General features: G+C 45.0%; 1 protein-coding gene across 1 annotated transcript; it reads right to left on the bottom strand.

Annotated features, from left to right (window-relative positions):
- Positions 1-1,294: 1,294 nt before the first annotated feature.
- On the bottom strand, positions 1,295-16,070 carry LOC8024911 (trypsin-1). The gene is made up of 3 exons (XM_042288358.1): positions 15,899-16,070; positions 10,231-10,391; positions 1,295-1,465 (listed from the first exon to the last, which is right to left on the bottom strand). The coding sequence occupies exons 1-3, from the start codon at positions 15,978-15,980 to the stop codon at positions 1,295-1,297; spliced, it is 414 nt and encodes a 137-aa protein (XP_042144292.1). The 5' UTR covers positions 15,981-16,070.
- Positions 16,071-21,205: the final 5,135 nt, after the last annotated feature.

The following is a 21,205-nucleotide window of genomic DNA, read 5'->3' as shown; positions in this document are numbered from 1 at the left end:
CTCAAAGCCTATCTTCGAAGAATGTTTGCTGCATAAGTACGCAATCATCGAATATAGCTGCAGACTGTTTTTGCGCGATAGGCCGCCATACAGGGAAGGAAGCAGCTTCAGTAGGGAGCGTAGGGAGTTCTAGGGAATCGTCTTAGGGAACTGTCTTAGGGAACAGTAGGGAGTTTCAAGGAACCTTCTTTGCACATCCGATATGGTACGATGGGCCCTCCGGTATACGAACAGCGCATTCACTACCAATGAAGACTCGGATATGCGCAGTCCCTACCGGAAGGCCCATCGTACCGGATGCGCAAAAAAGGTTCCCGATAACTACCTAGTGTCCCGCAGACTGTATTTTTTTTTTCGTGATCTATTAGCTGTGTGAAAGCGGCTTAAGGGTTGCGAAGCACCGAATTAGTGCGCATTAAAACGAGTAAATACGAGAAACACGACAAGATACAGCGTGCTGCTTAGGGAAATACGGAAACAAAGGGAAATGTGACGTCATGATGGCGCTTAAGACGAGGACAAAAGGGGGACTAGAAAATACAAAGCGCTCCGTGTTGTCTAGTCTCCCTTTTGTCCTCGTCTTAAGCACCATCGTGACGTCAAATTCCCAGTACCAACTAGCCCAACAATCTGCATTGAAAGTGAAATGGTTTTAACGAGAAATCGGCAGCAACGTTTATCTCCAATGTCTCTCGAGTATACGAAATGCAGCATCTAAGGAGCAATCGTTTATATCTGTTCAGAAGACATTAAACGGTCGTTTCGGGGTAGGGAAGCACTACCTATATTTTATCAATTTAATGAGGAAACTGAATCGGTGCATTGGTCACGTGACGTCAGGTCGTGTGGCATCGATTTTTCTCGCTAAATTTAGGGGGTAAAGTGAAGTAGTGCGTAGGTCGCGTGAGGCTAATTTACACCTTAAGTTTAGAGGGGAAGCCGAATCTGTTTAAAGGACATGACTTGAGGTCAGGTGACCTCATCTTCCCCGCTAGATTTAGCGGTAGCGGGTACACTGAATTAATGTACAGGTCACGTCACATCAATTATTCTGCTAAAAGTATCGGGAAGTGCACGGACGGTCAAACGCAGAAAAGTTTGGGAATTTATTTTTTTCTGTTTTTTTTTTTTTTTTTTTTTTTTTTGGGGGGGGGGGGGGGTTAAAATGCATTTTATGCTTTAATATTTCGTCTTTCTAGGAATGATCAGGTCTGAAGTTTGCTAGAGGTTGCGAAGTCTCGGACAACGTCTCGTTTATTGCGTGCATCGTGCCGGCTTCTCGAGGCGGGCTCCGCTACTGTTGCCCGGTCCGAGTGACCGTCCGGATCCAGTCCACTTGGGTCGACATTCTGGAGAAGACGGCCGGCTGCTTGGGCGCCGCGCACGTCGTGCCCCAGGACGTCGCTCCGGCGAGAACGTAGTGGCCGTCTTCTCTAGCGCACTGCAGCGGTCCTCCGGAGTCTCCCTGGGAGCGGGAATGTTTGCGAGCGGATAACGTTTTAAAATATGGGGGGATTAATAGAACGCTGTGGCTAGCGTTACGTCCGGACGGAGCACTGAAACGCGTATACCTAACCATCCCCCCCGACCTCCTCTCTCTCCCCCGTGAACCTAGGGAAGGCGGAGATTTATTTATTTATTTATTTATTTATTTACATACCCTCAAGGCCCTGGGGGCGTTACAGAGGGGAGTGAGTGAAAAAAACAACAAAAAACAGTAATAGAAGACATGGAATAGGTCACGGGTCACTTTCGCAAAAATAATTAGTAACAGCACTTTTAGACACATCTAACGAGGGTAATAATATTAATGACGCCGGAAGGTGGTTCCACTCTGATGATGTCCTAGGAATGAAAGAATCGTGATAGGCTGAGGTTCGAGAATGAGGAATGCCGATTTTGTACTGATGATCAACGCGTGGAGAAACGTATGGTGGGACGGGGAAGAGCTTTTCTTTAAGAATGGGGTTAGAATTATATATTTTATAGAAAAGACATAGACGAGAACACTTACGGCGCAAAGAAAGCAGTGGCAAGGAGATAAGAGATTTCATTGATGATACACTAGCTGTACGGGGATAATTGTTAAGTATGAAACGAGCGCCGCGGTTCTGAACTGACTCGAGATGAGAAGTGAGCGTCTGACCAGGATCCCAGATTGAAGCTGCATACTCTGATTTTGAGCGAACCAAAGATTTGAATAATATTAGTTTGAGAGAAACTGGCGCTAGAGAAAAGTTACGTTTTAGGTAGGCTAACATAGAATTGGCATTAGCAATGATGTGGTTAATATGAATATGCCAGGACAGGTTAGAAGTAATATGCACACCGAGGTATTCATATGAAGTCACACATTCTAAAGAAATGTTATCAAGATGATAGATAAAAGGCGTAGTGTTACGGCGAAACACTTTCATTGTTTTACATTTTTTAGTATTAAGTGTCATGGACCACAGCTTGCACCAATCAAGAACAGCATTTAAGTCGTTTTGAAGAAGGAGAGAGTCAGAATCATTAGTAATCTTACGATAAAGAATGCAGTCATCCGCGAATAAACTAAGCGATGATGAGACACACAACGGCAAGTCATTGATGTATATGAGGAATAACAAAGGACCGAGAACGGAGCCTTGAGGGGCGCCATAAGTAACAGAAGACACTGAAGAATTAGAGTTATTTACATGAACAAACTGACAACGATTTGTAAGAAAACACTCAAACCAAGTTAGTATCTGACCTAACCTAACCTAATTTGGAAGTAACTTGGGTTACGTCGGACGTAACGCTAGACACTTCGTTAATAGAAACCCCCTACTCCGAGGAAAAATATCACAGAAAAACATCGCAATGTACACAAGAAAGTAAATACTCACACACACGCACGCATGCACACACACACTCGCACACACACACACACACGCGCACACACACACACACACACACGCGCGCGCGCGCGCACACGCACACATTCACACGCGCGCGCACACGCAAACACGCACGCGCGCACACACACACGCGCGCACACACACACATACCAGCATGTTGGCACGCCTTGCAAAATTTGAATTCCAAATAGGGATGCTGTGAACTTTTTTCGAACCGAAAGTTCGATAATCGAACCAAGTGGTTCGAAAGGTTCAAAAGATTTCGAATTTTCGAACTTTCCATATCAAGAAATTCGACGGAAGTCGAATTTTTGACCTTCTTAAACTAAGAAGTTCGACGCCTTTCGAAATTTCGAACTCATTACGCTGCAAAATTCGATGCTTGTCGAACTTTCGACCTTGATAGACTAAAAAAATTCGATGATTTGCGAACTTTCGATTTTCTTGCACTAAAATGTTCGAAGCTTTTCGAACTTTCGAACTTCCTACGCTAAGAAATGCGATAATTTTCTAACTTTCGAACTTATTAACCTAAAAAATTCGAAAATTGTCGACCTTCCGATTCCTGAAAAGTCAAAAGTTCGACGTACTTCGAACTTTTAGGGTAAAAGTTTGAAGTTCGTCGAACTTCGAAAGGCGGGCGGGCGGTTTCGTTTGGATTCAAGCTGTGAGGTTCATTCGTAATTTTTGAGGAATAAATTAACTCAGGGAAAAAAATTTCTAATATTGTTCAAACTCGGCACGTCATAAATAAATAAATAAATAAACATATATATATATATATATATATATATATATATATATATATATATATATATATTATTTTTTAATTTCACGTTTTTGGGACATGTTTCTTTTAGCCTGTACACATTTTGGTAGAAGAAACTTGTTTCGTAGTTCTGGGCCTGTGAAAATGCAAGAATACAACACTTCCGGTGGATTCTTGATAGTTTTTTTTTCTCCAGCTTTTTATTTTTTTTATTGTTATGTTTATTTATTTATTATTTTTTACCAATGTCACAGTTATTTAGGTCGAAAAGACATATCTTTGAACTTCTGAACCACCGAGCATGTGACGAGTAGCGCCTTGTGACAACGAGTTTCTAACAATGACCGTCTACGCGATCTTTTATGCAGTGAAGAGCGACAGTAGCTATACATACGCATAAATAATTTCAGATTAAAATAAGCTCGACCATGCCCTCTTTCCCCGTATTGTTTTCTTTAACAGTCCGAAATATCAGTGGGGGGGAGGGGGAGAGAAAGACTGGAGCCCTCCCCCCCCCCCCCCCCCCCCCCGCCCTTCCCCCCCTTTTTTCCTCTTCCGACGCTACTGGTATGGTAGAACGCTCGTCGACCTCAAGTTGTGTCAGCTTCTGTGATTTTTGCTCGGCGTTTCTTCCGTCTCGGAAAATAAACCTCCAAAGCAATTACAAACTAAAGAATTGTCAATGTGCAGGCGAGCTGGTGTTTGTTGATCATGATGCCAAATCCCGAGACTGGGAATGAAATTCCAAAGAAATAGTGTAAGAAGAAAGAGAAAAGGGGACAGGACAAAGTCTCAAACTCAGCTGAGTTGAGTTTGAGACGTTGTCCTGAGCTGAGTTTTCAGCTGAGTTGAGTTTGAGACGTTGTCGTGAGCTGAGTTTGAGACGTTGTCCTGTCCCCTTTTTTCTGTCTTCTTACACTTTTTCTTTCAAATTTCATTCCCAGTATCAGGATTTTGCATCATGTACAAACTAAACTTACTATATGCCAGCGTCACTCGGGCGGCGTTCGAGTGGATTACTACCAGCGTGCAGGGGGGCAGGGAGGCAGTTTGCCAGATCGCTTCAAGGTTTTTCTGAGCCTCAACCACCTGCCTGCCCCTGGTCGTTTCGAACTGGATGAGTATTGTTAAACAGTGCGTTCGTGTGATCACTACGGCGTGATGCACGTTAAAGACCCCCTCCCCACCCCCTCGGGCTGGCGGTCACAATTACTGATCTGCACACGTCACTCTACACTGGCAAATAATCCAGCACATCCGGGACACTCGTCGTCCCATTTAATTGCCTGACCAACTTCGCGCAGTCTAAATATCACACCCGAACATTTCTAAACCTGATTTCGTGAGAACCAGTGAGGCGTCAAAACGTTAAGCGCCGTTCACACTCTTGGGACCGAGTAGGACCGAAAGAGACCAGACCGGTTTTTAAGCCTTTGGCGATTTCTTAGGATTGGATGCGCTGCAGCGGAGCTGGTCCCAAGAGATCGCAAGAGGCTTAAAAACCGGTCTGGTCTCTCTCGGTCTTACTGGGTCGCAAGAGTGTGAACGGGCCTTTATTTGAAACTGAAACTGTGGCGGAACATGAAAACCGGACTTCGAACTTTGCTCACTTGGACTTGAAAGAAATTCGAAACCTAAGTTTTTTTTCTTTTGGAATTTAGCGCTAAAAGAGAATCGAAACCTTCGAAGTTTTCGAACTTAATGTAGAAAGAAATCGAAATCTTCGAATTTATCGAACTTTATGTCTATAAGAATTCGAAACGTTCGAATTTTTCGAATTTCAGATCCAAAGAAATTAGAAACATTCGAATCTCTCGATTTTCAAGTTATGAAAGTTCGAAATCTTCGGATTTCTCGAACCTGAAGTAAAAACAATATTCGAAATAATTGAACCCGAACTTTTAGAAACCGTGAAAGCTTCAAACTTTTCGAATTCAAAACTCTATGATTTTGGAAAGTTGCGAATTTTTCGAATTCGAATCTCCGTACGGTCGAAAATATCGAAACCTTTCGAATTCGAACATCAGTTCGGTTCGAAAATAACGAAACCTTTTTATATCGAACCTCGGGTGGTTCGCGGCATCCCTAATTCCAAACGTACATACCTGGAATTTGCAAGACGTGGTTCGGTTCGGATAAAGCTTCGTTTATTTTTTGAAAGGTCAGCTCAGGGGTGTTGAAGTATCAAAAATAGAGGAAAAACGAGGGCTTTGCATATTTTGAAGTCATACCGGATAATCGTCATCTTCCCACTGGATTGGGAGCTTGCTCCCAGGTGGTCATCGTTCGTATCTTTCGTTAAATTTATTTCTTACGGCTATTATCCTGCTCGTCGGCGGCCTCTACTATGGGTCCTAAGCATTTTAGCATTCACTAAGCGGCGGGAAACGAGCTCGCCAACCATTGAGCGGATGACGAACAGGCTGGTATTGTAATTGAAAATGCACGGCAGCCCTTTTGCTTTGTTCAGGCGAAAGCCTTGTATGTCTCATCGTTCAGTCGACCTTCAAAGTCCTTGAGCGAAAACACGTCGGCGACACGAAAAGTACGAAAACTGGTCGCGAGACGAAAGGTAGCAACGAAAAGGCGCCAAAAGTACGTCATTAGAGAGTGCGCTGTTTTCGGAAGATCGCTATCACGTTTACATTGGCACTTGGGCTTTCACCTTCAAGTCGTCTTAGGAATAAGAAAAGAGACCCTGTAAACTTTTTTAATATATCACCCCCTCCAAAGTAAAAACTAAAAAAAAAAAAAGCTTTTTTTTTTTTTTTTTGTGAAACAGCGCATTTCGATGTTAAATTTCGGGTATGTACGTCGGGAATTTGATTTTTTAAGGTTTGCAAAACGTACTGGTCCTTAAGCCGGTGTCACACTGTGTAAACATCATACAAAGGGCAACCGGCAAACGGATTCGAACACGATTCACTCCGAGGTCCGCGCTTCGAATGCCGCATGGCAACAAGTTCAGAGCGACACTTGGTGCGCGGCACTCGAACCACGGATATCGCGGTGACTGGTGTTTGGAGACTGTCTTTTGTATGATGTATGACCAGTGTGAAAAATATACGATATGTCCTGTATACATCGCAGCGCTTCATTGACGCTATATACACCGACTCCCGTCTCTGACGTCACGGCGCTGCGGTGACGTTGCTGTCGGCGTGGCGCATGCGTAGACACGTTGACAGCTCGCGCGAATCAGGTTCCTGCGCATCGCCAGTGCCTGCACCGTGTGTGGGCAAGCGGGGACTTGTTTGCTAACAGCGTGTTGGCCTATGGGCACAGCGCAGATGCCGCAGGGTCCTTCCATGCCAAAAAAGACACGGCAATTTTTGCATATCACATATATGTACAAAAAAGATTATTTTTAATAAAAAAAAGCTTCTCAAATTAAAAAAAAAAACATTTTTTTCGTGAAAAAAAGTTTTTGTTTTTGTTTATATTATGCTTTAAATTTCTGGAATTTTTCATAAAACCCGCGTAGTTCAGAAAAAAAAATACAGTGTGGAAAAACGCTTCCGTACAACACCAATTTAAGTGGGCGTCTAATTACTTAATGACATGCCCTATCTTTCAGTAAAATACAAACATTTAAAGGCGCCATTTTAAGTCCAATAATGAGCTCTAAAAAAATACTTTATGAGATTTCGTGTATTTTTTTTTAGTCAGCTTAGAGTTAAGTGTTAGCTAAATCACCTTTTTTCGTTTGTTCTAATAGACCTAATAAATGAATGGCACGCGGTAAAATTTTAAAACATGGTTTTCTTGCGTCTTAATTAAAGGGTTTCCGGACTTCGGTCAAAAATTTGTGGAAGTTGCCTTCTGACACTTCTGAAGTAAAGAACAGAAAGCCGATCTCGCCTGCGTGTCCTAGTTGTTGCGTAAAAAAAAAAAGGATAAATATTGGCATTTCTGGCGCCCCTCAACTGACTCCCAGTCTTCGGGGTCACACCTGGTCCCCCTCCTGGTGACGTAATTCGAGGTGCCGTGTAGCTTCCCGTGTGCTTTCTCGGAGGACGCTTCCTCTCCCTCTCTCTGCTGACAATAGCGGGCGTTATGCTGCTGCTTAGAACCGAGCGAGGTCACGTAATCTTTTCGCCGTAGTTCCTTCGGCTGCTACCCGCGGCTGCAGGTGGGGAAAAAGCTCGACTTTTGCTTAAATGCAGCGGAATCGCAATATTCTTGAATGAAGAAGATAGTTTCTCTATCCCCCGGGACACGATAACCAACGTAAAAATGATGAGGTGCAAATTCTTTTAATCTTAAAATCGTTGCACCCCCCCCCCCCCCCCCCCGCATTAAAGGGATACTGAACCGAAATCTGGATTCCCCAAAACACGCGGCAAAAGCGTGCAACGGGATGCTACAAACTGACACCAAAACATCACTCATACAGCGATATCTCGAACGGATGACCGTATTTTTCAAAAAAAAAAAGAGGCGCATTTGGCAGGAACTTTGACGTGATGTTTCTTCGAGAAGGAGAAGGAACGGCCTCGCGTCTTCTCCGCATCGCGGCCTTGAGGGAGCGAAGCGACGAGAGGAGGTATCTTGACGTCACGCGCCTCGTCGGCCTGGTTCAAACTTGACTTCTTTTTCCAAAAATACGCCCGTCCATTTGAGATATCGCCTTACTAGTAGTGTTGTAGGGATTGTAGCGTCCCGTGTACATCTCCAGCATTGTTTTTTTGAAATCCAAATTTCGGTTCCCATTCTTTTAATTGACAAATTCTCCATTTTATGCAGAAACGGCCTTATTGAGAGCCAGAAAAAGAAATGTGGGCATCAAGGCCCGGAACTTTTGAAACAGCCAAAAGTAAAATCCTCCTCATCTGCTTAACATATCAAAACCTTAGAAAAGCAATTTTTGTTGTTGCCGAGAAATTAATGGTTTCATGGCTGAATTCGCCATTCAAGTATTGACGCCAACTACCATCAGAGGCTTGGCCAATTTACCAAATTTGCGAAAATATAATGCTTTTTTTAGATATTCATCGATTAGTTTTCGCGTTTTTACTCCTGATTTCAATATGGGGCGCCAAAAGATTGCCGCAAGTCCTGCGCACAATGACGCTTAAGAGAGTGACGTAGTCGTTTTCATGACGTCGTCACTCTCCGGCAGCGCGTCCTTGGTGGATGCGCCAACGAACTTCAATACATCTTAGTTCTATCCAAATAAATTCAAGTTCAATGATGAAGCGACATCACTCTTATCATTTTGCATCGGTGAAGAACCATTCGGTCTGAACTGTTTTTGCATCCGGACATATGGCAGACGAGGTCGACGCGCAGTATGCATTTCCGAACGCGGAAAGCGGACGATGAAGGCTTGCGCTCGTCGGTAGTTACACGTGGAGTAAAGTGAAATTAAGACGCCAGTATTATTACGTAAGGTAAAGAGGATACGGATGCGTGGATGTCACAATAACGTCCGCTTTGACTGAATAAAAAGAGATTTCAGGAGAGAGTTGAAGACCTAGCGGCGGCGTCTCGCATTACTTGTTGACGCCCCTTTGGCGAATGCCGGCTTGCGTCGCTTACGATGTGAGCGCCTCAGTGCTCACATCGCCTGAATGCAAGGTCGGAGAAGCTCATCTTTAAAAAATAATTTCTCAGCAACCGCAAAATTACTTTTTACATTTTTTTACTTGTTATACAAGCGAGGTAGATTGAAGTTTTGGCTATTTTGAAAGTTGAGAACCCCGATGCCATAAAGACGTTTCTGCTTAACATGGAGATTTTGTCATTAAATTAAAGCGCAACAAAACGAAGCTTCAAATATTTACCACGCGCAATTCACTTTGAGTTCTATGAAAAGAAACAAAAAGAGTATTGTAGCTAACATTCCACTCCAAGCTTACAAAAAAAAAAAAAAAAAAAAAAGTATCTTATCAAATTTCTTTTCTAAGCGCTTCCATTAGGACTGAAAATGGCGTCTTTCAATGTTTGTATTTTACTGTAAGATAGGATATGTTAATAATTAGGTGCCCCCTTTAATTTATACGGTACGCAACTATCTTTTCGCAACGTGTTTTTTTTTACACTACACTTGTTTATGCAAATACTAAAAATTTAGAGAATGATATCAGCAAAACTAATTTTTTTTTTCACAAAAAAATACTTTGTTTAGTGTTCAAAAAGTTCTTTATACAAATTAATTTTTTCGTAGATATCTCATACATGAAACAATTGCCGCGTCTCCTTTGGCATGGTATGACACAACAGTACCTTAAACTTAAATTAGCACTAATGCAGCGCTGTATCAGTGGTGAATCACTGTAGTGTAGCGCGAAGTCAGCGCTGCATGAGCAAGGTGAGCGGTATTTCCACCACTGATTTATAGTGCTGAGTGTGCGCGCGCGCTTGTGTGCACGTGTTTGTGTGTGTGAATAGGTCTTTAAGGTGTAGGAAAAAGGAGGAGGTGGCCCAATAAGCCTACGAGGAAAATGGCGAGAAATGTTCACCCTAGCGTGTATATTCATTATTGCTGGGTGTCGTAGTGCAAAATAGTTGTTTTATAAAACAAAACATTGTTTACAAGTTAGAAGAAAGAAAAATGACGCGAGGAATTCTTACCTGACACACAGATTTCCCGCCCTCTTCAGGGCCGGCGCAAATCATGGTGTCCTCGTGAACCACGTTAACCGCCTCGTAGTATTCCTTGCAGACGTTGTAAGGTACAACGGGCAGGTCCACTTTTTGCAGCTGGTCAGGCATTTGGGAGCCTTCCTGGGTCTCTGCGGCGGCAATATGGGTAAGACAGCTTTGTTACGAAATCGTACAAAGGATCTGACACCTTACACGAGTTACGAAGTACCCAGTCGGGGTGCCATTTTTTGCATCACTCAGCCTGTACGCTCTTTTGCCTGCCGTAGTAGCGTTACCTTAAGTAGTGGTCACACTGCTAATGCCTTATAAAGAGACAGTCTGCACAGACTATCCCAGGATTGATTCTTTCTTGTACATTGGTCATAAGACACCTCTCTGCGGACATCTTGGAGGCCTGTATGAGGTAAATACACTTCCAACATGCTTGAGGTCTGATCGTATATAACTATGTCCATCACGCCCGAAGCGAACACACTATCTTTTATATGATGTGTGAGCTGTGTGTGAAGAATAAGCTTTGCTGTTCACAATCGTACTCGACCGTCAGGAGTGTAGAGCGATGAAATGTGGAACTAAGCTTCCATGTACTGTTCATTTACGTCCACTTCTAACACTAGGAATGTTTGCCGACTTTAGACGAAAAGTACTAAATAAAGGGGCACTGACACATCAAAATCGTAATTTATTTTGTTATCCGAAACGATTGAAAATGATGCCGGGACATTACCCTCAAAATTCGAAACTTGGGAATTCAGTATTTGTGAATTAAAAAAACAATTTCCAAATGCCGAATTTGAAGTTCCCGCGCAATCCGCGCCAGTGCAGTGAGTCACGTTTTGCGGTCTCCTGCGACTCGACTTTCTTTCGGACCTCCGCACCACGCTGTGAAGCAAAGCGCCGTTGCTACCGCGACCCGAAGAGAGGAGGAGGTGAGCAGGCGGGATAGAAGGGAGCCGGCTCGGGGAAAAACCGGTTTGTTCCCCGACTCGGCGATAAGCCTCTGCTCGAGCGCCGCCAAGTTTTCCGAGGGAGAACACAAATCCAGGAAGCGACATCACACCGAAATAAGATTTTTGGTATTTCAAAAAGAAAGGCCGTAGTGCGTTCGTTATTGCGTTAAAAAACATGTTTTACGATTGCCGTTATTCAATGTTATAGAAATGTCGCCTACAAAGCTTCTAAATTTCCTGATTTTTGACGTCACCGATCAAAAGAAGCGAGGAGGTGAGCGCGGGAAATATAAACGCCAAAAATAAAAAGGCGCGCGCGCGCGCGGGGAAATTTTTCTTCGCAACGCGGTTTCTTTTGCGTGTCTATGACTACAACTTGCATCGTTTTAGACAATAAAAAAGAATACGACCTTTGGGGTGTCAGTGCCCCTTTAAGGGAGTTGCTCTTACGTGCTAGCTCGTGCTCTGAAAGCGCGCCGCCCCCAAGTTTCGCTTGTGTTAGATATCTTTAGCTTCGGCACCTCATCTTCGCCTGTTGGCTCATCGTGCTCGAAGGAAACTATAGATGTGGTACGTAGGAATCTATGAATAGTGTCCACTAGGGCGCCTCAATGTCCTTCTGTTTAGGGTGATGCCACCCTTTGTAGTGCCCGATGCCGACAGCACGCGCTCACGGGGAAAATACAAAGAGATAGACGAAAACAAAATGTCGCCATAGCACAGTCAACGCCACAAACGCGTGCAGGGCCACGCTCTTTCACGCGCTTCTGAACATAAAATAAAAATAAACGTGTGGGACAAAATGGCGAAGTGCCACCACCCTAAGCAAAGCGCACATGAAGGCACCCTAGTGTCCACACAACAGACCCCTTTCAAGACCCCATCAAGCAACCTTGACGCTTGCCATTGTTCTTTTGTGCAGGAAGCTTGTGACTGGATCCGAGTCATCGCGGAACCCTGACTAAAACTCGTCTTCCACGCAAGTTGAGCCGAGTTCATGCCGAACGTTGACGCAATCTTTGCGTTTAATACATGGTCAGAGCTCGCGCCCACATAGTGACGGACTAAGTTGATTGGGACATCAGCTATTAGATGGCGCGCACTTTTGAAAATGGTTTATGGATTTTGACACTCTACGTTTGTCCGATTTGTGCTGCACCAAACATTTCAGTGTCTATAATAAGTGGTGCACGATCTGTCCACGAGCCAGCAGCTACCGGTGTGCGCGAGCACACGCCATAGTCCCCCATTCACGCTTAAGAGGACAGTGAAATGTGTGGGCTTCGGGAAAAGGGGATTAAACGCAAGCTTTTCATCTCCACAGTGGGGTCTGACGTAAAAAGTAAGCGATTAATTGGTTTAACAAGGATGCTCCACTTGAGGAGATAAAAAAGACTGTCTTTATTCTCCTTTGGCCTGAAGCCCATACATTTCACTGTCATCTTAAGCGCGAATGGGGAACTATGATGTCAATTTGTTTGCGTGTGCTCCCGCACACCGGCGGCTGCTGGCTCGTAGAAGGAACGTGCGGCACTTATTATGGACACTCAATTGTTTAGTTCAATATCTATTGAAAAATATTTAGTTGCACGTGCTGTTGCAAACAAATCGTTGCGCAGAGTTTGATGACTCTTTACACGACTTTGAGAATGAGAGCATTGCTAATACGCGGGAAGCCTTAATCTGTACGCAACATCAGTTTGTTTACTGCAATCGGTGCTTTTTATACAGAGTTTGAAGGGATACCGCAGCGAATTTCTGATGTTCAACTATGCTTCAAACATACGGTCAATGTGTCGGAGACGCGAACCCAGTTACTGATATAATCTAAAACCCTGGGGGTGGAATCAAACCACGATTCCTGGCCGCACAATCTATTAGACAGTCCATAAAGCAACATGGTCAATGGAGCCTCCCGGAATAAAAGGATAGAAGGAAAGTAGAATGTCACCCCTTTGTCGGACATACCCGCGCTATTGATACGAGCTGAAACCGCCCGATCCGGCCTTTTTCTGCGCCTTCGTTCTCCACAAGCTGTACTCTGAGTTTTTCAGAGCCCGAGGTATGTTAGATGAACGTGACGTCATATGGCACCGTACCAGCCGTCATTGCCGCGTACCATGCACCTGTGCCCGCACCTTCTGCAGCCGACATTTTGCACCCTCGAATTTGTTTTTTTCTCGTCAAGCCTTGCTGAGAAGATAAATATTGACGGTGCGAAACGTAGGCTGCACAAGGTATACGGGGACAGTAGCATGGAACGGAGAAGTGGCGACTGATGTGACGTAAATGCAAGCCATGTATGCGGAGAGCAGTGGACCTTTTCCACATACCGACGGCGCCAGGCGGGGGCTGCACGAACTGAAAATCGAGGAAGTGAACTATCTGCGCTACCAATCGATAATGGACGCTCGCTACCAGTTTCTTCGCTCTGACCTGCGGATTGTGGCCAACGCGACTTGAAAGAGGGGCACCCGTGGCGTCCACCCAAACGTCGTGTTTTTCTTTTCGTCCACTTTCTTTTCTTGTGTAACACAGTTATATGTATGGTGCAATTACGTGTTCTACTCGCTGATCCACAGCCTCCTTCCGAATTTCCTCGATTTTTCGTGCCGACTTCCGCCGCTTGGCATCGGGCGCTCGCGCGTGCGCAGAACGCTTCTCTGAAAAGGTCCATTCGTCTGCTTCATGCGCAGCAGTTGCGGTGACGTTCGAACGACGCCGAGCTCTGTCTGGATCTGATTGAAAGGAAAGTGGGTAGTCCGCAATGCTAGACGCCTTGAGGTTTACCCACTATTTTTTGTCAATTCATCAGCCAGTGAGAGCTTGGCGTTCTGATACTATCGCAACCCCTGCGGAAGAAGGAGACGAACTTACGATCCGCGTAGTCATAGACGGGTTATGAAACGCGGGGCGCGTCCAAGCATCTAATTATCGCCCCGCAGCCAGTGAGAAAGCAGCGTTCGCGGTGCCAAAGAAGGACAAAAAGAGTGTGCGCATAATGAGCCACGCCTTGCGATTCAGTGACTATACGGGGCGAAAACTCGTCCGCTTTTTGCGCAGGGGCTGCAGTGGCGTCAAAAGGCCGAGCCCTGATTGGCTCTAATGGGAAGGATAGCACCTAGTCGCCCGTTTTGTGGCAACCTGTGGCAGACTCGTATACATCCATTGTTTCTCTCTCTCTTCCCCCTTCCCTCACTTTTTTTAATTGTTTGGATTTAATTTGCGGTAACGTTGGGCCGCTATATTTCGCGGAACAAAATTTCTTTGTAAACTTTGAAGGAAATCCTTCGACCATACATTGGATCAGTCTGAAATTGAATAATAGTTTCTTTTTTCGGAAGATGTATTGTTTTAGAATTGCATTTAGCGCCTCTTTGAACTCAGCGGCTGTCGTAAGTTTAGTTTTGACTTTGAGGTTTATTGACCGGTTTTTCACTGCGTAATGAAACGAATTACAGCAAGTGCAGATTAATTAGCTTTCTGAAACGTAACAACTTTCAGCGTTGTCAGTGCTTTTTAGCGCTGAAGGGTACTATCTACGGGCCCCACCATCTCGTGTTCTTTCTTCAGCAGGTTCTAGGTCCTTTCGGTGTAGGACGTTTCGGTGTAGGGCGTTTCGGTGCGGTCTTTTCGATGCACGGACTTTCGGTGCACGGACATTGCGGTGCACGGACATTTCGGTGCACGGACTTTTCGGTGTAGGACTTTTTGCTGTGCGGACATTTCGGTGCAAGGACGTTTCGGTGCATGGACATTTCGGTGCACGGGAAATCAAAATCACGAGTTTTGTTTCTTAGTTTTGTCTAAACGTAATAGGCATAATTCTAGCCAGAAAGTTATTTTCTCGCACTTTATAAATTTGTAGACTTGTCATCCATTTACGGTCACTTACTCATATACGACCTAAGTGATTTTGTTAGGTGCAGCACCATCCTGCGTGAGGATTGGAGACGTCGGACGTTATGGTTCGTTTGTTGGTTTCTCTTTTTCATCGTACGGACTAGTCGCATCACATGTCTAGGGTAATTTTCAGCAATCTCAAGCTTCTAGCTGTTGGGGCCTTTTCTACACAGATTACCAATAATAAAGCCCACACCTTTACAAAAGGCGCCGAGAACGCCTGTATTGACCCAACGCGCAAACACGCTGTGATGCGTCTATTGCGTACGTTGGAACAGAGACACCGTCAAATTAAACTTAACTTCCAACGTATCCAGTCCTCCCTCAAGATGCTGCGCCTAACAAAGTCACTTAGGTTGTATATGAGTAAGTGACCGTAAATGGATGACGAAGTCTAATAATTTATAAAGTGCGGAAAAATAAATTTCTAGCTAGAACTGTGGTTATTACGTTAAAAAAAAAGACTTGTGTTTTGATTTTTTGTGCACCGAAAAGTCCGTGCGCCGAAATGTCTGCACACCGAAAAGTCCCACACCGAAAAGTCCGTGCACCGAAATGCCCGTGCATCGTAAAGTCCATGCACTAAAAAGACCGCACCGAAACGTCCTACACCGAAATGCCCGGATCCCCCTTCAGCACTATTCGCCGGTAGCGCTGAAATCTGCAGGCTATACTATGAATTTACTAGAGCTGCTGCGTCTCGTCCAGATTTGTTAAATGAAGTGATATCTTATAACGTTCGCGCGCAGTTTAAGACTCAGACTTGGCGTGAATTAACTCACGGTCTTTGATGAGTCCCCATCCAGAAGCCGTGCACGTCTCTCCGTCGAAGCTCTGATCCTTCTCTGGGAGACAGATCGGCATCAAGTGCTTGTGCTTGCCGGTAAAGTTGAGCTTCCTCGCCAGCCTCACGACAGCGTAGTCGTAGTTCACGGTCGCGCGGTTCCATTTAGGGTGTTGCCGGAACTGTAAGCAAGAAACAGAAGTGCTAGCCCGAAAGAACAATATGAGCGTGACCAGCCCACTATGCTTATAAAAGACACCTGCCAGTCCTTAAAGAAAGTTTTTTGGTCCATTGTGTAGGCTTGGAACTCAAAGTTTAGGTTCCACTCTCCGAACTATTTTAGGCAATTCGGGAGATAATAGGGACTGTAGGGACCTTAGTTGTAGTTAAAGTCCAGATCGAGTGTTGTCTTTCACATTATACGTGGGTGTGCCCCGAAGTCTTCCAAAACATAAATGCAGACTTATCACCATCGGTCTTAGTATGGTGCCTTGAACGTGTTTCCGAGTGTATAATGCACCTTAATTATTTGTGGTTTCATTGTTTCTTCCTATGGACGCCATAGAAGCTTCATGCTGTTGCCTGCCGTGATCATGGCTGTGGTACAGCTGCGGGGGTGGACATGGTGATTTGGATTTGAATTTGGATTTAGGGTTTTAGATTTGTACTTGTATTGGGGTGAACTCTTGGTCTGCCGAAGCTTGGTTCTTCACCCTACAGTCCACGAAAACTAAAGCGGTCAAAATTTGGGACACCGCTACGACAGCGGCACTTGCGTTCGGTCTTACGTTTCGTCAGGACTTCTATAACCAACCGCCAGGATCGCGATATGCAACAGCATGAGACGCCGGCTCCTGTGACGTGATTTGTTGTCCCTTCTGGACCACTTTTGAGGTATGCTGTGATATCACGCTAAACACACCAGTCGAAAACGCGTTCCAGACAACGTCGGTTGAAGGGAGAGTGCACGCGCATTAGAGGAGTAGTAGGTTTAGGACCTACAACGCGTCTTTCACTTAAGTCAACTGAGAGTCACAAGATGGAAAACAAATTATCATTATAAGGGCAACGACAACGGCTACCTGGTAAATGGTCATATTTTCGTTCTCTTTACACTTATTACCGAGGTAGAGAGATATCAGCTTGGCGTCCCCGATTCCCGCGGTAAATCATATGAACGCAAGGTAACGTTGATAACTCGATAAGCGGACATTGTGTGTTTAGTTTGAGTCGGTCCTATAACTGACGTGAAGATGATGCTAATATTTGTGACCCTAATCACAGCTGTATTAAGAAGACAAAAACGAAGCTGCGCACTATTTACTTTAGTAAGTAAGTAAAGGTTAGGATCCTATCATCAGTCGCGTCAAATCGCGAGTATAAAGGCTTGTCATATTTGTCGCGTTTCTGAGGCCTGCAGCAAGCTTTCGCGGTTAGCAGGCTCTTGAAATACGCGATGATAAAGGCACACTTACATAAGACACGCCAATTCTGTCCTCGGTAGAATCCTTTTTGTTCACGTTCTGGTCCCCGACCACTACAGCGTAGCTTAGTGCGAAAGACCTAGAGCAGAGAGCGCACAAAGAAAACGCAAGGTAAAATAAAAAAAAAGAAATACAGCGTATTTTTTTTTATCAGCTTTCACTTCTTAGATTTCATTCTGTTTTAAGAATACTACCGCGAACGTGGAGCTAACATGTTTTATAGAAAATTTCCAAGTGCCGCACCACAAACTCTCTATAGTATGAAGCAATTCGTATCTGATGTTTTTATTACAAGTAAAGACTGGGATTGAAATTGTTAGCACCAAATATAAACAGACTTAATTTGCCCTTGTTTATGATTTTACTAAAGGGCTCGAGATAGGTTATGGTTTCACTGGATATCTCAAAACAAAAGGGTTATTTCAGGAAAGCGGACCAGTGGAAACACAGGTTGAGGAGGCCTTCCTTGTCGTTTCTGCTTGTCTCTTATAGCTTTTTTTGTTTCAGAAATTAATAATCTCAACTAGCCAAACCGTCTTTTTGCTGCTCTAGACCCTTCGAGTACAAGGTTTCTTTTCCACTTGCAGCACACATTTTTACTTCTCTAACACTGTAGAATGCTTTATGAAGTATTCTTTTTTTATTAATGACTCGAAGGTTAGTTAATGTCAGCATGCCTTCAACCTAGGACATTTTTCTCGTAATAGAATTTTCGAGACACGGTACTATGCAGTGGCACCACAACGTCACACCCTGGTGTCACTATCTTGTTATTCGTTTAGATATTTTTTTTTTTCCAAACTTGCAGTCATCGAATTCAGAGTTTGTTACTAATTCTGAAATTACAGTGCTCGCCATAAGGCGCGAGGTTCAACGACATATATTCACCATTCTGGTACATAAAAGAAGAAAACAGAAACACAAGTTTCCTAAATAAAACTTTCCAGATGCCATCACCAGGTTACACCACAAGACAAAATAAGCCGCCACATGCAAAAAAAAAAAAAAAAAACACATTGGCAGCCATTTTAGAAGGTGCAGGGACCGAACCGAAACAACGCAACGAGTATAGGAGGTATTCACTGGACGCCATATTTGAGGGCGATGTTTAGAGCGCATGCTCAGAACGAGCTCACATTAATAGCCTGCTAAGACCGGCAACCTTGATGGTGCTAAATGCACGCTCCAAAAGGACTGCGGAAGCTCGCCGTCAGCACGCGCTCAGCAGCAGCGCACACGGATATGGCCGCCAGTGAATACTCCCTATAGGGTGTAAACACTGGACACCCTATTTGAGGACGATGTTTAGAGCGCATGATCAGAACGAGCTCACATTAATAGTCTGGTAAGACGGGAAATCTTGATGGTGCGGAATGCACGTTGCAAAATAATTCTGGAAGTTCGCCGTCAGCACGTACCCAGCAGCCGCGCATACAGCTCTTGCCTCCTTTGAAAACTGCCTATTAGCGGCGAGATGTCTTGATGGCACCCTCCTATGGTTCCCCCTTGTGACGTCATCACCTTGCAAACAGCAAGTTCGATGGTGTTTGTAAATAGCATGGTGGAAGCTTGAAATCATTGCGCTCTCCAAAAAACACTGCCGACACCGTCAAAATTAAAGTTCTTTCATTCCTCTTATTTCCGTCGATGATAAGTCCTTTTCTGACGCCATAGTCAGCGTTCGGCCAATCGTGGAAGGCCGACCACAGCGACGCTTTCGGTCGCGCACGTCGCCACGGCACTCAAAGACTGACATGAGAGCATTCTTTTGTGGGTTCTTAACGCGTAAGTTGTATTACAACTGTATGGGGTATTCACTGGCGGCCATAGCTGTGTGCGCAACTGCTGAGCGCGTGTTGATGGCCAGCTTCCACAGTTATTTTGCAACGAACAGTTCACACCATCAAGTTTGTCGGTCTTAGCAACCTAGTAATGGGAGCTCATTCTGAGTATGCACTCTAAACAGAGACCTCAAATATGGTGTCCATTGAATGCCCCTTATATTTATTGACAGAAAAAGAACGCCTCTCGCCGTTCATTGGCTGCAGGTCGAAGCTGACGAGAAGCCGAGGGGTTATCGAAGTTAAAAAGCTCGCGCTAGGGTCAGAGGAACTGGATAACCTCCTTGCCATTCTCATTTTATGCCAAAGCCGGAAATAGAATCATGTTTTGAAGTTTGAAAATGAATTTAAAGGGACGATGCAACGATATTAGTGCTTTGCGCAAATACCACTTAGAACAGTTTTCTGACGTAAATGACCTGTGAAACAAACGTTCGTTCTTCACCACACGCGATCCAAGTCGCAGGAAAAATTAAAGAAAAACGAGCAGCGTTCCCCCCATCAATTCGCAGTCAGAACAAGCGGCCACGTGATCTGGAGCAGATTTTATGCCGGAAACGTTGATCATAACCACGCTCTGGGGTTGGCAAGGCACAGGACACGCGCTGAGTTACGGACATTGTTATGGTTTCGGCTATTGTCGTCATTGCAGCAATTGGACACGGGCCACAACCCGAATGTTTCTCGAGCAATCGATTATCACGAACCGAAATCGAGTGCCCATGCAATGCTCGGGTCCAAATTATGGGCCGCATTCAAATATCGTCACTGGAGGATACTGCGATCCCCCAGTTGCGTCAACAAGTTTCGCGAAGGAGAAATTGAATGAAAACGCTCGCTTTTGTCCTTGAAATTACACCGCAACAAACAAAGGAGTTTCTCGGCTAGTGGCGTTGTGTGCGAGTATCCTTGAGTCCCACTAGTGGTAATAAGCTCATGTAAAGTGAAAAACAATTGAGTATCGTTGCACTGCCCCTTTAAGTTCGAGGAGCAGAAGCGCGAGGGACAGAATTCCTTAAGCCATACACGGCGCTCGAGCCAATGCCCCACTCGATGGTACTAATTTTTAAATGCAGTACGAGTTTGAAAGTATACAGCACGTGGAACGCATCTTCGACTAGTGAGTTCAGCGTCCTGTACCGCCTACGCATGAAATGAGGTCCTGAAGTGGTAAACAATTGACGGCATATGAGCCGGCGTGTCGTGCTGAGCTGTCGTGATCCTGGCGGTCGGTCGTAGAAGTATCTGTAGAAGCACGAGCGAACGTGATCGTCGCTGTCGTGGCTGCTTCCCAACTCCTGACCACCTTAGCTTCCATGAACTGTCAAGCAAGAAGGTGACCAGCAGCGGAACAGGCGTCTGCCGCACCCACCTCCGGTGCAGTGCCACCGCCAAGTTCGTGGCAGACGACTGCATGACATCTCTGTGACTTCATTAGGCGGAAATCGAGGGAATCGAGGGACCACTTTTGAGGACGCGCTATAAACCCGCCAGTCGGAGACGCTCTCCAGGCTATACACTGGATGTAAAACGTGAACACTCACTCGTCGACGCAGTGTGCGGCAGTGACGACGAACTGCTCGTTGACGATGGATCCGCCGCATATGTGGCCCAAGTCTATGTTCACGAAAGGTACCTGACGGCGAAGCGATACCTGCCAGGGGAACTCGAGTGCTCCGGCGTCTTCACCGCCAACGATTCGATGAATACCCCGAACATTGAAGAAGAATTTGAAAGCGTTGGCAGCACTGTCGTTGCCGTGAATGGTGGTGCTGCTGCTGTTGCCGCTGCCGCCTCCAGTGTTGACAGCGCTTGGTCCACGAACTCCGCAGACCGCTGACAAGCGTTTGAAGAGCGCCATTGCATACCATGCTTGCGCCTCTCCAACAAACGCTTTTGCTGGTAGTGAGCTTGGGAAGTAGCTCACTTTATCACGATGTTAGTATTTCAATCATCGATTTTTTTATACCGCTTGGAAGG

The sequence above is a fragment of the Ixodes scapularis genome, unplaced genomic scaffold (assembly GCF_016920785.2).
Source record: "Ixodes scapularis isolate PalLabHiFi unplaced genomic scaffold, ASM1692078v2 ptg002085l_1__unscaffolded, whole genome shotgun sequence".
Taxonomy (NCBI): Eukaryota; Metazoa; Arthropoda; class Arachnida; order Ixodida; family Ixodidae; genus Ixodes; species Ixodes scapularis.
This window is presented reverse-complemented; position numbering and strand designations above follow the sequence as displayed.

What these genes read in the sequence shown, in the direction of transcription:
- LOC8024911 (XM_042288358.1), bottom strand. Translation starts at nt 15,980, where the DNA reads ATGCCGATCTGTCTCCCAGAGAAGGATCAGAGCTTCGACGGAGAGACG. An exon ending in ATGGGGACTCATCAAAGACC is followed by an intron (nt 10,392 to 15,898) that starts GTGAGTTAATTC and finishes TTGCCGCCGCAG; the next exon opens with AGACCCAGGAAGGCTCCCAA. An exon ending in GCGGGAAATCTGTGTGTCAG is followed by an intron (nt 1,466 to 10,230) that starts GTAAGAATTCCT and finishes TCCCGCTCCCAG; the next exon opens with GGAGACTCCGGAGGACCGCT.